The 17,875-nt window shown below is 48.7% G+C and overlaps 1 protein-coding gene across 2 annotated transcripts in view; it reads left to right on the top strand.

Moving 5' to 3' along the window:
- RPIA (ribose 5-phosphate isomerase A) overlaps positions 1-11,220 on the top strand; it is a 162,688-nt gene extending 151,468 nt beyond the window's left edge. Inside the window, exons 8-9 of one of the 2 annotated variants that reach the window (XR_012325620.1) lie at positions 8,959-9,119; positions 11,109-11,220. Coding sequence is in view for 1 of the 2 variants with exons in the window: in XM_073791151.1 (XP_073647252.1) it covers positions 8,959-9,039 (81 nt within the window). In the remaining variant the exon portion in view is untranslated. Of the gene's footprint in view, positions 1-8,958; positions 9,840-11,108 lie in introns of those variants that run through there. The other variant, XM_073791151.1, reaches the window with a different exon arrangement.
- The last annotated feature ends 6,655 nt before the right edge of the window (positions 11,221-17,875 follow it).

Below are 17,875 nucleotides of genomic sequence, written 5' to 3'. Positions count from 1 at the left end.
GCCAGCCTCTTTTAGTCATGTTTTTAAATAAAGAATCAAATCTTGGTTTTTCATTCTTGGGTTCATATGTCTTCCAGTTTCAATTTTTTTTCACTGTTACAATTAGCTTTTTGCAAGGGCTGACTGATTTCTTGATTTTCTAACTATCTGCATTACTTAGGTAGGTGTTCCATGGAGGATTTTATTTTTCTTTTTAAAGTCTGGATTAATGTTACGTATTTTATACTTGCTGCTACTTTCCCTGCATCCTGTACAGTCACTGGTTTCATCTCTGGTATATCCGTCCCCTGCAAATAGTTGTTTCATGTCTCCTTTTTGTTCGTGACTATGGAGTCACTGCATATGCATTCTCCTTGTCTGTCTGTGTATTGTGTGTGTGTGCGCTAGAATTTGATATTGCACTATGCCCACATCTGAAACAAATAAACAAGCAAGCCAACAAAAACAGTTGCCCAAGCTTCTGCCTGCAGGAATTTGCAGTGAGGACCCTCAGTGGGAGGTGAGAGACTGTTCCTCAGCCCACTAGGATGAGACCCCTTTGAGTTGTAATGAAAGAAAGCTCCTCTCCACACATCTTCAGACAAAGCCCTCAGAAAACTCCACCGAAGTTCCTGAACTTCGCCAATTGTGAATTAAAAAGACTAGATTTCCTCCGGGGGCCTGAAAAGTTCTCAAACCTCAGTGCCCATTAGAACCACATGGTGGGCTTCCTTGAACAGATTAGTGCCTGCGTCCCATTAGAGATCACAAGAATCAGATCTCTGGGAGTGGGACCAGCTCCCGCAGGTGACTCTAACCTGTGATTTGCTGTCACTTGCAACAACTAAGACTTGGGAGCCCCCACGCCAGGCTACCCAGAGTCAATTTAGGAGCTACAACTGCTGGGGAACTCCACTGGCAGCTGTGGCAGAACAGACAGTAGAAAAAAACGCCCGTGGAGAACCCACTAGATGAACAGCAAGAGTGAAGGTAAGAAGAGGTAGATGGCAAGTGCTAACACCCATTGGTCCAGCGGCTTTATCGGACTTCTCTCCTACGTGTGACAAATCGGCAAGGATGATGGTTTTGCAAAGCTGATTACTTTGAAAAAGTTAATTTTTTTTTTCAAAAACAAAATTATTTTGTTCTTCTTTCCATTTTTCCTGTCCTTAGGGGTCCTTACAACGTAGGGGTTATTACTCCTTGACAAACGTTCGAGGCTGTCAATAGGTTGTTAAATTGCTCTGCTGTCTGAACTGTGGAAATTAAGTTAGCTGCGCTCTGCTCGGTCTCTTTTCCTAACTCTGTAAGTCTGTTCCCTGTTACCTTTATTCAGCTGTTAATGACTCCCAGCGTGCCTCTGAGGGTCTAATTGTATCACGTACCTTACTGAGAAACGAATTCTTTAAAGCTTTAGAGCTTTTAAGTAGAAGAGGTGAGAGCACAAATGCCTTGAGCTAGGTGTAGTCTCTAAAAAAGCTCTCCTCTCCCTCGGTCTCTTTTCCTTCCCCAGGCAAGTGCGGGGGTGAGAGAGCGACCCTAAGCCAGTGTGGGGTGGTGAGGAAATGGAGCGGCGGGGGGGGGGGGGGGGGGGGCTTCTAGGTTTCCCACTGTGCTCTCCTGCCTACTTTATTTTTTTATTTTTTAAAATAAGTTTATTTTTGGCTGTGTTGGGTCTTTGTTGCCGCGCGGGCTTCCTCTAGTTGCAGCGAGCGGGGGCTCCTCTTCATTTTGGTGCGTGGGCTTCTCATTGCGGTGGCTTCTCTTGTTGCGGAGCACGGGCTCTAGGTGCGCGGGCTCAGTAGTTCTGGTGCACGGGCTTGGTTGCTCTGTGCATGTGGGCTCTTCCGGGACCAGGGCTCGAACTCCTGCCCCTGCATTGGCAGGCGGATTCTTAACCACTGCGCCACCAGGGAAGTCCTCTCCTGTCTACTTTAATTTTAAATTATACACTGCTGCATCTGGAAAAACCTGCTATGACAACCTTTCTTCCTTTCTTACATTCCTGCTTGCTTGATTTCCTTCCACTCTCCTTTCAATTGTTCTTTCTTTCCCTTCTTTTTCTCCTTCCCTCCCTCCCTTCCTTCCTCCCTTCCTTCTTCCCTCCCCCACTTACCCACCTTCTCCTCCTCCTCCTCCTTTGTGACCGCCCTCCCCCTTCCTTCTCCGTCCCCTCCCCTCCCCCTCCCCCTCCCCTCCCCACTCCTCCCTCTTCTTCTTCTTCCTCCTCCTCTTGTTCTTGTTTCTTCTCCTTCCCTTCCTCTTCTTGTTCTCTCTCTTCCTCTCCCTCTCCCTTCCCCCCTTCCTTCCTTCCTTCTTTCCTTCCTATCTTTCTGTCTTTTTTTCTTTCTCTGCCTATTATTACCTGGAGAACCTGAGCTGAGGAATCTACTGCTTGCTTGGGCCCTCACTAGGTCCAAGTTGAAATCTCTCAATGTTAATTATTTTCTTGATCTCTAATCACAGTTTTCTGGATTCGTAGATATGAGTAGTAGAAATTTAGGCATTTTCTTCCCAATTTAGTCAGGACCAAGAGCATTTCAGAGGCGTTTCATTATTGTCAATAATGATGGCTTGAGTATCGCTGCATGATAACCCCTGTGCCAGTGTCCTTCCTGCCTTAACTCAGACCCTGCCCAGCCGGGGCCCCCGAGCTTCCACCTCCATCAGCTGTTCTTACTTCTAACCTTGAGAGTGCTTTTCAATCCGATGAGTCTAGCTGCTGGTACTGAACCAAGCCTTGCTTCCCCTTCTGTATAACATTTCTAATTTAGTCACTGGGCTCTCAGTCTGATTTTAGTTCCTTGCCTGCATCATATCCCCATTACCATTTACAACGAGGCACTAGTCCAACTTACATAACAGGTGCCTATAACTCACCTCAACCATGTTGGGGAAGGGGAATCCTTCTTCCTCTTTCTCCTTGTCACTGTGGATGGGCGTAGCTCTCCCCTAAGGAATTACTGTACTGGGGCGTGGGCTGAGGTAGGAAGAAACAGACAAGTCATTTTCCACTCTACATCTGGTCTGTTACTGGAGAACAGTCAAATCATCTGTTATGTTCAATGACAAGTATCTTTTACCATCTGTCAATCAAGATGAGGTTACATCCTCAGTGTTCCTCCAAATTTCCAAGCCCAGTCCACAGTTACCCAGATGATCAATGGACAAGACAGGTTATAAATTCCATATTCCTCTACCATTTTATGGGAGGGAATATTGGCTTCATTGGATCACATAAGCATCCACTGCCCCTGATTCTGGAATAACAGCACCTGGTAGCTTTCTTCTAGGGAACTGTTCTCTCCCAACTCTCAGCCCTTTTCTTCTGATGATGGTACTGAGTCCATCCCCCGCTCCCAGGATGGGACCATGAGTCATAACAAACTGACCAGAGCCTTGCCATTCCCTTAGCCATACTGATTGGTTCTGGGATCAAGCCACATTTGAAGTCACACCCCTAAACTCTCACCTGAACTGACAAACTCCATCTTCGCTTTAGCAGCTCTGGGTCAGCATTCTGTCCCTTGCGACCATTAGAGCGCTGATGATTCATCCATCGGAGCCTGGCACCTGCAAGGGTGTTCCCAGATAAGACCAGGTGCCGGAATGCAGGAACTTGGCCTTGGGTCTGTGAGCAGCTTCTCTGACTGAGACTTCTGGGGAGAGAAGAGGCATCTGGGAGACAAGGTGAAGTGGGATGCGTGAAGACAGGATGAGTGTACAAGGGGCCACCGGAGTCCACTGTCAACCCTGTCCAGGGCCACCCGTCCCCAGGCCTCTGCTCTGGCTCCCTTCCAATCTGGGCCTTTTTGTGCCTCTCCTTCCTCCATTGTAATTAGTTCAATCGTGCAGTCATTGTGCGTCACTTTGTCACTTTTCAAGTCCAGTCCAGACTAGCCTCTAATCTTTCCCATCAATACCCAGGGCTCATAAACAAGAAGGTAATCTTGCATTTGTGAAAACATGGTGAACTTGGAGGCTTTATGCTAAGTCAAATAAGTCAGATAGAGACAGACAAATACCATCTGATCTCACTTACATGTGGAATCTTGAAATAAAAAAACAACAACAAGATCATAGAAACAGAACAGTTTGCTGGTTGCCAGAGGCTGTGGCGGAGGTGGGGGATGAAATGGGTGAAGGGGGTCAAAAAAGTACAGACTTCCAGTTACGAAATACCTAAGTGATGGGGATGAAATGCACGTATGGTGATAAGCGTTAACAATATCGTATTGCATATTTAAACGTTGCTGAGAGAGTAGATCTTAAAAGTCCTCATCGTAAGAAAAAAATGTTTTGAAACTACGGTGACAGATGTTAACTAGACTTATCGTGATGACCGTTTCACAATATATACAAATATTGAATCATTACATTGTACACCTGAAACTAATATAATGTTGTATGTCAATTACACTTCAATTTTTTTAAAAAAGAAAAAAACACCCAGGGCTCTGAAGCCTGTTTTCTTCTCCTTCTCCTTTCACAGGCCATGGGAGTGGTCGTCAGCTGTCTCAGAAACCCCACAGACCCTCTTGAGCCCTCACCTTAACAGCCAGGCTCTCATTGACCACCTTCGGCCAAGGCCAAGTTTCCCCAACACACAGTAGTTCTGAACTCTCGTGGTGCATAGCATCACGGGAAAAGATTGGAGGACATACCCAGGCTTGGGCCACACCTGCAGCTCTTCTGATGTAATTGCTCATGGGTTGTACCTGGGCATCAGTATTTTGTAAGATTCCCCTCGTGATCCAGATGTACACCTATACAGCATGGGTCTCTTTACAGTTTCTGGGGAAGGTCTGAGCATGGCCTTTGTACCTGCTTGTTCAGTTTAATGGATAGTCCGGGCAGGAGCACGCAAAGCCTCCCGTGGCTTTGCAAATGATGTCAGCCTTTTCTTAAAACCTTCCTGTGTCTCCCACTGCACAAGGAATGGCCCGGAAGGCCCTGCGTGATGTGACCTCTCCCCACCTCTCCACCCTCCCCTGAAAGCCCTCTCTGTGTCACACACTGTGATCCAGCCCCACGGGCCTTCATTCTGCTCCCTCTGCCTGGGAACCACCCTCACGGGCCTGACTGCTGCTCGTCACACAGTTCTCGGCATCCCTGTCCCCTCCTCGGAGTGGCCTTCCCTGATCCCCACCACCCACCCTGGCTGAAGTCGTTCTCCTTCCCTGTCGCCGCATTGCATCGTCTTGGTCCATTTTAGAGCACTTAACACTAAAGTCATCTTGGGTTTTTTTCTGTATTTATTTATTTCCCACCCCCAACACATACCCCAGAATGTAAGCCCCAATAAGAAAACAATTCTTTCTTTTCTTTCACTTCTACATCCCCAACATTGAGTATGTGACGGTGCAACTGGCCATCAGCAAATAACATGCTAAGTGGATGCATGGCCCCTAGTGGGAGGTGCAGATGCAGTGAGACCAGAAGATATCAAATTCTACCACATGGTGGCAGCACATACCTGGCCAACTGAGGTTCTTCTATAATACCTTACACGGAGAATATGCAGAAAGCCTGGAGAAATCGTCAGCCATTAGGCCTTCCTGGCTTTCCAAGCTTCCACACCTGTCTGAAGAACCTACATGCAGTGAAGACCAGCCATCAAACCATTGTAAAGGAGTCTAAAACTTTACATTGTTCCTAATTGTTCTGTCTTTATAATGGGCACATTAATATTCTTCCAAAATATTGTTTAATAATAATAATAAATTGCGATTGTAAGGTCCTTTATTTTTTACAAATTTTTGCCATGTGTTTGGGTACAGAAAATTAATATGTGAAACATGCAGCGATAAAGTGCTAAAAGTTGGTCGTTTACCCGGTTAAAAATAAAGAGGGCAGTGTGGAAAGGGAAAAGAAAACATGGCTTGGAGAAAGAAGACCTGAGTCTGAATCCTGGTTAGGTCTCTGTCAGTCAGTCAATCTTGAAGTAAGTGTCCGGTTTCAGCACATGACTGGCGCTCCCTGCATGTTTGTACAAATGCATTTGTAAAGTGGGAGTGATCATAATAATACTAGTTTCTGTGGCGGTGAGAATTAAATGAAGTCATGAATTCAAACGGGCTTTGTAATTCATAAAATGCTATGATATATTATGTGTTATTATTATTGGGACCTAACTGTGTGGTCGAATAATAAGAGAGCCTGTAGTCGGAACAGAGGGGTTATTGTACACCAGAGGTCCCAGGGAAGGCTTCCCAGAGATGGGGAGGGAAGACAAAGTGCTACAAGGCATCCTTCTCCATCACGACCAGCAAATGTGCCCCCAGGGGAAGCTCTCCAGGCAGCAGGAGCGCAGTTTACCCTTACTACGGTGGGAGGTGAGTTCTTCTTCAGGAGCAGAGCCCACATACAGTTCCCTCACGGCTACATCCTCTCAAGGCTAACGGTTATTTTCCACCAAACTGGATCTGATCATATTTCTGGTAGGACTCCTTCCACCCCACCTCACACAAATTAGCATCCTCGGGAAAAAGGCTCTCGATCGATTCAGCATCTTATTATTGCCTCCGTAATTGTTATAGTTATGACTATGACAGTCATTCTAAGGAAAATCATCCGTATGTGGAAAGCAGAGGGAGGAAGAGGCTCTATGGCTCTGAGCAAAGTTAGAAGGCCAGCAAAATTGAGCGAGGTGTCAACGACTGTACGCTTCCCAGCATACGGGGGAAGCTGGCTGTGAGCCGCAGGGGTGGAGAGTAACTATACTATGTCAGAAAAGGCCCTTTCTTTCTCCTCCCTGCCCAAGCGTTGTACACCTCCTCTTCCAATGTCTTCAGTGCCCCTCACCTCCTCTCCATCCCCTCTGAGACTGCCCTCGCTCAGGTCCTCGTCACCCCATGCCTAGATTTTTGCAGTGTTCCCATCACCCACCTCCCAGCCTCTAGTGAAACCCCAAAAGGGTCTTCCCCAAATAGATGGTATCATGTCACTCCCCTGTTCAAAGTCAGCAAGAGCTTCTCATTTATTCGAATGTACATGTTGAAGTCTTCATCATGGCTTGAAAACCTTCATAGACTGGCCACTGCTTTATCCTATCAGCCCAGAGACAGACAGACAGACTCATGGTGCCTGTACACGCCCCACCCGTTCATGTCTCGTGTCCCCACTCCTCTTAGCCTGATGATCTGGAAGTACCTTATCATCCTCCCTTCAAAGCCCTGGCTCAGACTGCGTCCTCCAAATATTTCCCAATATTGGGATTATTTTCTCCTCCACCTCTCCTAAGTATTTTATTTGAGTTCAGGATACTCTGCCTTGGATCTGAGCTACTGAGTTCATACTGTTAGTTCCCCCCAATCGACACTCTCTAGAGGTCAGGATCTGTGCCTGAGTCACTTCCTGCATTTCTATTTAGCACCCAGATATAGTTGGAGCTGAATAAATGCCTGGTGAGTTGCAAGTGCATTTCATCACCTTCCTTTGACTTATTCTCGCAAAGACTCTGAGGGATGAGTCCTTGCGGGTAATGACCGTGGGCGTTACACATGGGCAGACCAGAGGCCAGATAACTTGGCCCCGGCCAGACACCAACCGATGGAACCTTACACAGAACCAAGCTCCGTGCAAAAAAGCAAGAGGGCCCATCCTGGGAGGGCGCCTCCTCTGTGGGGATGTGCCCCTGGTGACTCTGATGAGTCATAATACTGTAAGTTAATGATTAAGAGTCCAGACCCTGTGTCTGGATCCTGGTTTCATCATTTCTACCTCTACGATTCTGGGGACGTTTCTTGACCTCTCTGATTCCTCATGTAATAGCAACCTCTTAGAATTGCAGATAAATTAGACAGCATGGAACACCTTGCCCTGAATCAGGCACACACTGACACGCAACGAGAGGTTTGTGGTTATTAAACCAGCACTAAGAGCATTAAAAAACAGTAGACTAAGATTTCTCTTTTGTGCCTGGGAATAGTGGTGAAGAGTCCAAAGTACCACCCTAGGAATGGGGAGGAGAAGGAGAGGCTGGAAAAACATCCCCTGGTCGCCAGAGCACATTCCCAAGATACCAAGCCACGCATCGGCATTTCCCAAGCAACAAGTCACTGTCATTTCCTCCCCAATGCCCTGGGAAAGTGCGCAAATTGAGTTCATTCCACGAGACGCTGTCTCCTGTTCTCAGGCCCAGTCGTGACCCTCACCAGCTATTTGATACTCAAGAGCCAGGTATCCACCATATTGAATGTGGTCCCAGGCTTAAAGCAGTTTGCTCAGAGTCGGTGTACACAGGGAGATCTGCTCGGTGCTCTGTGACCATCCAGAGGGGTGGGGTAGGGAGAGTGGAAGGGAGACGCAAGAGGGAGGGGATATGGGGTTGTACGTATACATATAGCTGATTCACTTTGTTATAAAGCAGAAACTAACACACTATTGTAAAGCAATTATACTCCAATAAAGATGTTAAAAAAAAAAAAGTAGGTGCCCGGAAGAGATGCCACCTTGCTTCTCTGAATCCAGAGAAGTATTAACTGAATCCAGTCAGCCAAATGGAAAGCAGAAGACAGAAAAAGATGAGACGATTCAACAGTGACTGGGAATCAGGAAAAGGCCGCTTCCTAGGAAGCAGTACAGAGGCTTACGAGTTCAGTCCTTAAAGTCAGCCAGCCTGGGTTCAAATTCCTACCCTATCACGTCTAGCTGCATGGCTTTGAGCAAGTTATCTAAGCATTTTGCAATTCATTTCCTCGCTTAAAAAAGTAAAATTACTGCCAGCATCTGTATCAGAATTGTGAGGGTTAAATGAGATAATACACATAAATGCTGCCTCGGCCAGGGCCAACGTTCACTTGGGTAAGAGGGTTGGTGGTGATGCTAATTTGACCCTGACACAGCCTGGCTGAATATTTTTATTCCCATTTCACAGTTGAGTAAACTCTGACTCGAGAAGTTAAGTGCCTTGCTTGAGGTCCCACGGACGGTACACAGCAGATCTTCTAACTCAAGTTCTTCTCTGTTTCTGCCCAGGACTCCAGCAAGGGATCCAGATGCCTTAGGGTGGAGGAGCTGGGACCAGAATGGACATCTTCTTGGGAAATCAGAGGATAATGAAGGTGCACACCAAGACCCAACGGAGCCTCATGGCTAGGTAAAATGTCCACGCACTCCAGATCACTACATAGGACCAGGTAAGAGCACACCTGCCGAGAAAGTCTCTCTCCTCTATTTGTCTAAATAGCCCAACTTGTGCAAGAGTTAACTATTCTTCCCCTGCCAGGTTTGTACACCTGAGGTCATTTAAGTCATGGGAAGTCTTATTACAAGGGGCAGATGTGAGGTTTCTTCTAGAAGGAGCGCAAAGTCAGTGGGTATCAGCAGGAAAGGCAGGGAGGCCCCAGGCTTGCCCCCGGGGCTATTTCAGGGTGGCCTGAGCTACAGAAAAAGACCACCTCTCGAGGACCCCCATCTATGGATGGTTGATCCCAGGTAAAATCAGCTTAATCGAAGAATCAAGGCAGTATCGATGGGTCAGGAACTGCGACTGGAGTGTGTTAGGATGAAGAGGACAGGGTGACCTCAAGGATTACGAATGACTTGAGGGAGTCATGAACTGTGGCATTCGTCACCCTTTAGCTATTGTTGTGATGTCACTGGGAATTCGCCTTTGACTTATTGCTCTGGCCCCAGCACTCACAGGATGGCTTGACAGGTGGTCCATAGACACCTGTCAGATGAACAAATACAAGCCACCATCATTCGAATTGAGCTTATCACACCCTCAAGCAGCCTCTCTTTCCTTTGGTCCTCATGGCATCACTGAGGGTTCCGCGTGGCACACGCGGTTATCCAAGATATGCAAAAGGCTCATCTGGGAGCATCTAGCTTCTGAGCACAATCATGTGAGCTCTCTACGCTGCCACACTTGGAGTGATGGGGATGCAGGGGAATGGGGAGGGGCTCTGCCTGATGCATTCTGGGACAAGTGCCAGCTCTTTTCTCCCTCCTTCCTTTCTCCTACACGGGTTGCAGGAGGAACCAAAAGTTTGGGCCCATGTGGCATCTGCCTTAGGCTGTCCTAGCTGTCACTCTCACTAGCTTCTCTGAGCAGAAGAGCCAGGGGAGATATTTTCAGAAGAGCTGTGGCTTTTCAGTGGACAGAACTGGAGTCTAGGACCAGCTCAGCTCTCTGCTGGCTGTGGCCCCTTGACAAGGCACAAAACATTTCTGTTCCTCACTTTCCACATCTGTCACCTGGGGTGTCGTAACGTGGACTAAATGGCAATGGGGATATGAAGGACCTTGGGTGGTATCTGGCACATTACGGGTCCTGGAAAAATTGTCATGAGGGGTAAATGAGAAAATACATGCCAAATGCTTATCACAGGGTAATTTGCTACCTGGGTTCAATGAATGTTGCTACCACAGTTATCGTTTCCGACCAGCTCTCATCCCTGGGGTGTAACGTCTGTGCAGCAGCCTTACCCCGAGAGCTCCCTCACTCTGGCCACCGTGCTTTCCTCCTCCCAGCCTCACTGACAACCACCCACTGCCTCTCCACCCTCACTGGGCTCCCCAACCACTCTAGGCCACCCATCACCCAGTCCTCTGGGCTTGAGTCTTGTCCAGCCGGGCCCTCAGGGTCAGGCCTGTCACCATCCTCCCTGACCTGCTGGAACCCCTGCCTCTCGAAAATCCATAGACTCTGTCTGAAAACCCTGGGTCATGTCACGTCGCCAAATGCCCCATCATGCCTTTTCTGTTTCCCTCCTCAGTTGGGCAGTTTTAATCGTCTCGTGTCCATTTTGAGTTGCCCCAAACCTTCTCCAGCCTCCCAGGGTGCCTGATTCTATCCCAGCCTTCCTTTCTGGCAGGTGACTTTGCCTTCCTCGATGAGCACCTCTCCACATCCCATGAGGGATGAGCCACAGACCGCATGGCACAGCTGTGGGCAGTCGAGAGGGAGGGGGACGGAAAGGGTAGAGGTGGAGGATGTGGGCATCACGGGAGTAGAAGTGGGCCTGAGTGTAGGCCTGCAGACCTACTGACCCAGAGCCCTGATCGGGAGAGACAAGGCCTGTCGTGGAGCCCGGCACAGCGTAGCTGCTCAGTAAACACCCCCTTACTCATGCCCTGTGTTGACGCGGAATATTTTTTATTGTTTTCAAAACCACCTCAAGAGTGCTGGTGTCCGGGATCGAGCTGCCCACGGCTCTGCCATCTTTTGGACTCCATGTCTGGGCAGGGATTGAAGAGGGGGAGGCCTACTCAGCTCCTATAACCCAAGGTAATATACTAGTGATGACCCAGAGCCCTGGGGAGGAGACCGGGGGGACTCTGCTGGGTCAGTGGGAAGCGCTGGAGTCTAGGGGAAAAGATCAAAGGAGGCCCAGGAGCAGGTGGGAATGTATATGCTGATTTTCAGAAATCAGGTGTCCTCAGAGGTTGTGACTTTCAACGTCCCATGCCATCCAGGGCAGTAAGGTTGCGGGCCATGAGCCTGGTAAGAAGCACCGGTGTCTGATGTCGTGGGGGACACTGGTTACCAGCCTGGCTCATCTTCTGTGCACGCAGACGTGGAGTGGGAAGCAGGCTGCAGGGACCGCTCTGTGGAGGGGACGGCTCAGAGCTCCACAGAGGACCCGTGGCGGCAGGGCAACACGTGCAGGATGGAGTTTGGGAATCGGCTTCTCATTTGGGCTCCATAGCTGACTGCGTGTGGGGCAAGGAAAGTGGCCCTTCGGCCCACAGGGCCTCCATTTGAAATTTGGAAATTGGTCAGGACCAGTGGTCTTAAACTTGGGTGGGCACCAGAGTCATCACCTAGTGGGCTTGTTAAAACACAGATGGCCGGACCCTACCCCGCCAACAGGTAGGGGTGGGGCCTGAGTCTGTATTTTGAACAAGTTCCCAGATGGGACGGGTGCTGCTGACCCAGGGACCACACTCTGAGAACTGCTGGTCTAGGTGATGACTACTAGAGCTTCTTCCAGCTCTGAGGTTTTAAGATCTGATTTCCAAGAAGTACGTACATGGGAAGAAGACATTTTAAAATAAAGGAGAATTTTTGAAGAAGTAAGGGGAGATATTTCCAAACAGATGACCTAGCTGTGGCCACAGGCAGGCACCCAGTCATGGCCCAGGCCTAGCAGGAATGGGGCAGCAGGCCTGGTGAACCTGCTCTCTCCTCCCTTCTGCTCTCAGGATTTCTTTTCATTTGATTTTCATTGGATTCTACGTCCGAGACCATATTTCATGACGCCAGCTGCTTGAGTCTGTAATGAAATACTTTACGTGAAGGCAGTTTGAAAATATAAAGTATAAGGCAGGGGCTGATTTTTAACATATGTTTATATTTTCTGTTTTATCTCCTTCCAAACAGCAAATGATGATTGCAATAAAAGACAGACGTGTAGTTGACGGGAGAGAGTTGAATGGGATGGAATGGAAGTGATTTGAATTAAATAAGAGTTGCATTATCCCTACTCATAGAAACCAAACACTGAATGTAGGTGGGAGGGGAAGCCCGGTGACTCCAAAGATGAAAGAGAAAGGCTGTCCCCAGGGACTGAGAAGTGGACGGCACAGTAGCGTAGGGCGTGGGTGTCATGCCGAGTGCTGTGCGTGGAGAATATTTGCTTTCAGGAGACCTGGAGCCACGTGGAGACGTGGTCTTCTGTACCCGGGAGCCTAGACTCTGGTAAGCCAACATGCCTTGGGGCTGCAGTCAGAACATTTGGTGACCAAGTCCCAGAATGAGAGCTCAGGCTTCCTGACCCCTGGCCAACGTCTTTCCCACCATCTCAACATCCTTCCATGGCCTTGCAGTTTCCCCGCTATCGGTACGGCAGAGCGTCTTAGACGTGGACCCAGCCCCTTCCCGTTTGGGCTTTCTGTCTACACTTGTGCAACTACTCCTTCCAGCCATCTACCCAGGTGTGCCCTCCACACACACAAGCACAGACATCTACAGGGACTGAAGAGCTGGTTGAATGCCGTTCACCCACGAGCAATACCGCCTTCGACCCCAGGACAACCAAGGCCCCTGACCTAAGCCCTTTGACTCCGAGGGCCTTGCCTTCTAAGCCATGGGTCTTCCCATGAGATGAAGAGTCTGAGGGGCTAAGGAGACAAGCCCACTGGGAGCCCCTGGCCCACCTGGACCATGCTCCAATACACATGCCTACGCCCGGTGGGTGGCCAAACAGCGGCTGTTACGGGGAAGGGCTGCAACGGAACCAGGCCAGCCACACATTGGTGTGCAAAGCCCCGGGGGGTTCAGGTCAGAGCTGGGATGGGAGGGCAAGTTGGGCCCCAGGCCTGCCCATAAGCCTGAGGAATTGTATTCTATTTGTACTGGGAAAGAGGCGAAAGAGAGGCAAAGCCAGAGTCGTGGCCAAGTCTCAGGGCCTCTAGATCTGGCGAGAGAAGCCGAGCCAGGTGGGTGCCCCACCTGCAGAGCCCCGTAGCCCCCAAGGAGGGCCCACCCTGCTGGTGGAATCACCCAGCGTCACTCGAGAGTCCTTCTCCGAGGGATCAGCTGCACTCTTCATGAGAGTTGTTTCAAGCCAAGATCCCAGTTACCCTTGAGAACGCTCGCAAGTGGACTGCCGGCCAGGATGGCGCCAGGCAGCCCAGACCTCAACAAGCCCACGACCTTCTCCTGACCTCTGCATAGGAACAGGGCCAGCAGAAGCCCTAGATGGAGTCCAGTGGGCAATGTGTTTTGGAAACACAGCTGAGGCACGAAGGACCTGCTTTCTGTGGGCAGCATTGGAATTTAAACAGGCTGGGGCACTGAACGCTCACCAGTCGGATAAATGTAAGTCCTGGATTAGGCTCAAGAGCTCAGCTAAACAAGAATCAAACGGAAGAGACCCCAGTAATCAGATCATCGAGACCGCAAACTGTCAGCTTGCCACGAACTTATCTGAGCCAACAGCCGGCTAAAAGAAAAACAGAAAACAAATGCAACCTTAGATTGCATTAAGTATAAAAGCCCAAATACAGCAGGTAGAAATGGGTCAGGCCATATGTGGTGTGTTGTGCTCTGTTTTCAGGCCCTTTTTTTTTTTTTTTTTTTTTTTTTTGCGGTATGCGGGCCTCTCACTGTTGCGGCCTCTCCCGTTGCGGAGCACAGGCTCCGGACGCACAGGCTCAGCAGCCATGGCTCACGGGCCCAGCCGCTCCGCGGCATGTGGGATCTTCCCGGACCGGGGCACGAACGCGCGTCCCCTGCATCGGCAGGCGGACTCTCAACCACCGCGCCACCAGGGAAGCCCCTAGGTAGCCCATTTTTAAGACTATAATCACAAACCAGAATATTCTCTAATCAGTAGAACGATATGGTGAGGAGCTTAGAAAGTAGCCTTGAAAGAATTTTTAAGGAAAGGGCTGTTTAACCTAGAAGAGCCAGGAATCCCGGAGATTTGACAGCTACCTTCTGATATCGCGGAGTCTTATGGAAGAATGCTTGCTCCAACCCGGGTGTGACAGCGGATGCTGAGAAACACACCCCGTCTATAGAAATTGACACGCTTTTTGGAGAACAGCACGGCCTTCCATACCAAGGCCCCTAAAAATCCTCATGCTCCTTGGTCCAGGATTTCTATTGCTAGGAATTTAGCTCAAAGAAGTACTTAGAACGTGGCAAAGATTTTCCTACAATGATGTTTACTGCCATGTTATTTATAATATCGAAAATTTAGAAACAACCTAAGTGTCCAACAGGAAGGAAATGGTCACACACATTGTGATACAGCCATGCCACAGACAATTTGGCAACCGTTAAAAATATGTCTTCGGGGCTTCCCTGGTGGCGCAGTGGTTGAGAGTCCGCCTGCCGATACAGGGGACACGGGTTCGTTCCCCGGTCTGGGAAGATCCCGCATGCCGCGGAGCGGCTGGGCCCGTGAGCCATGGCCGCTGAGCCTGCGCGTCCGGAGCCTGTGCTCCACAACGGGAAGAGGCCACAACAGTGAGAGGCCCGCGTACCGCAAAAACAAAAAAAAAAAACAACAACAAAAAAATATGTCTTCGAAGACTATTCAGTGCTATGAGAAATGTTCACAATGTCAGGGAAAAGAATGAGCGGGATACAAAACCTATAATGAAATACAAATTTTGTAAAACGCATGCATATTTCTTCCACAAGTAGGAAGAAATACACCAAAGTACTAGCAGTGCTTATCACTGCATGTTATATTTATCAGTGATCTTTCTTTCATATCCATTTTTTTATGCTTTTCAAGTTTTCTGCAATGCGTATGCATCATCTTTATAATCAGAAAAAGAAGTATTAAAAATATTTGGGGGCTTCCTTGGTGGCGCAGTGGTTTAGAGTCCGCCTGCCGATGCAGGGGACGTGGGTTCATGCCCCGGTCCGGGAGGATCCCACATGCCGCGGAGCGGCTGCACCCATGAGCCATGGCCGCTGAGCCTGCGCGTCCGGAGCCTGTGCTCCGCAACGGGAGAGGCCGCAACAGTGAGAGGCCCGCGTACCGCAAAAAAAAAAAAAAAAAAAAAAAGAAATTTGAAGAGCGAGGATTTCCCTGTCTGTCCAGTGGTTAAGGGCCCCCGCTTCCACTGCAGGGGTCTCAGGTTCGATCCCTGCTCAGGGAACTAAGATCCCTCATGCTGCACAGCGTGACACACACCCCTCCCACCCCAAAAATTTGAAGAGCAGTTGTGGGCTGAATAGGCGATAGACTCACGTATGAAGTAGCAGCTAGAACTGCTCAGTACCAGCTTCCCCATGAGGTGGAGGCCTCCCTGTCACTGAGTATCAGGGACAGGGTGGGAGGTTGAACAAGAGGGCTGCTAAGTGTGGGAACCAACAGGGTGAAAAGGGAAAACGACATTTACTGTGGTCCTGCTATAGTCAGGGTGCTCCAAGTCTGAGATCTACCAACAAAATAACTCCCGTAATGAGGTAAAGCTGGTAACAGAGCTGGGATCTCAATCCAGGACTTCCTGCCTCTTCAGCGCATGTTTGAAAGAGCCTTTTCCCTCTGCAAGAGCCAGGCCTGCTCTAGTCACCTGTTTATATGCCCAGCCTGCATCCCTTCTTGGGATCAAGGAGCAGGTAGGAAATCTTGCAATGTATTACAGAGACTTTTCTCCCATAGATTTGTGAAGTCCTAGGGTGGAGATCTCTCTGGTACAGGAGTTGGTCAGCGAGTAGCTGGAACCCAGCTGGATTCTCAGACTGCAGTTCCCCCCACCCCATCACCAGGCATCTTGGGGGGCACTCATGTGGATCAAAACTCCAGCTGATGGACTCCCTTTTAAAGCATGTAGAATAGTTTCCTTTTCTATCCATGAAGCATGAAGTTACCCTCAGAGGCAATTCATCCACATGTGAAATATCCTATTTTCTCCCCTCACCTTTGCTGCCTCAGTCACCTGAAGCCATTTGGCTACGGTGTCAAAGAGCACAGAGCCCAGTTCCCTTTCACAGAGGGCAATACTGAGTCTGCTGTCAAAAGTTCTAGACACGAAATCTGGGACAGCTATGTGTCTGTCTCCGCTCAAGGCTTTGGACTTCTAGAGGGTTACTTGAGTGAGTTATTTTCATGAGAGACCTTCAATGGGCCCTAGGAAAAAAAAACAAGCCACAAATGTAATAGTGGCTTTCTGAGCACAGATGCATTCTTGTGTTATCAGCCACTGCTCCTTTCCCTCCCTCCCCCCACCAGCTACACAGACACACACACACACACACCGAGTCTTCCCTATAAGGGCTCTGAGGGTCATCTAATTCAAGCATTTCCTGACTCTTGCCAACAGAGCATGGAGAGCAGGGGCTGTTTTCAGGAAAGTCTGGTCCAAAAGTGAGAGGGTAATGTTGTCAGGGGGACAGGCCCCACCAGGAACACCCGTCGACCAAAGGGAGGTCAATTACGACCTCCATTTACAGACACCAGTCTATCAAGGAACTCGGTTCTGAGGATCAATGTCACTTGCATAGTCTGTCAAGAAATAAAATGTCTTCCCATCTCAGAACCAGGGGAGTAGGAGAGGGGGGAAGGAGTATCTTGTTTTCTGAGTTCCAAGAATTTAACAGTAGCCTTTAGTTGAAAACAGTATAGCAGTTTCTTAAAAACTAAAAGAAGAACTATCATATGACCCAGCAATTCCACCCCTGGGTATATATATGAAAAAAATGAAAACACTAATTAGAAAAGATACATGCACCCCAATGTTCATAGCAACACTATTTACAATTGCCAAGATATGGAAGCCACCTAAGAATCCATCAGCCGATGAATGGATAAAGAAGATGTGGTGTATCTATACAACAGAACACTACTCAGCTAAGAAAAAAAACGTGAAATTTTACCATTTGCAACAACATGGATGGACTTGGAATGTATTGTGCTAAATGAAATGTCAGGCAGAGAAAGACAAATACTGTTTGATTTCACTCATATGTGGAATCTAAAAAATACAACAAACTAGTGAATATAACAAAAAAGAAGCAGACTTACAGATATAGAGAACAAACTAGTGGTTACCAGTGGGGAGAGGGCAGTGGGGAGGGGCAAGATAGGGGTAGGGGGTTAAAAGATACAAACTACTATGTATAAAATAAGCTACAAGGGGCTTCCCTGGTGGTGCAGTGGTTGAGAGTCCGCCTGCCGATGCAGGGGACGCGGGTTCGTGCCCCAGTCCGGGAAGATCCCACATGCCACGGAGCGGCTGGGCCTGTGAGCCATGGCTGCTGAGCCTGCGCGTCCGGAGCCTGTGCTCCGCAATGGGAGAGGCCACAACAGTGAGAGGCCCGCGTACCGCAAAAAAAAGAAAAAAAAAAATGCTACAAGAATACAACACAGGAAATATAGCCAATATTTTATAATAACTGTAAATGGAGTATAACCTTTGAAAATTGTGAGTCACTGTATTGTACATCTATAACTTATATGATATTGTATATCAACTATACTTC

The sequence above is a fragment of the Tursiops truncatus genome, chromosome 14 (genome assembly GCF_011762595.2).
Source record: "Tursiops truncatus isolate mTurTru1 chromosome 14, mTurTru1.mat.Y, whole genome shotgun sequence".
Classification (NCBI taxonomy): Eukaryota; Metazoa; Chordata; class Mammalia; order Artiodactyla; family Delphinidae; genus Tursiops; species Tursiops truncatus.
This window is presented reverse-complemented; position numbering and strand designations above follow the sequence as displayed.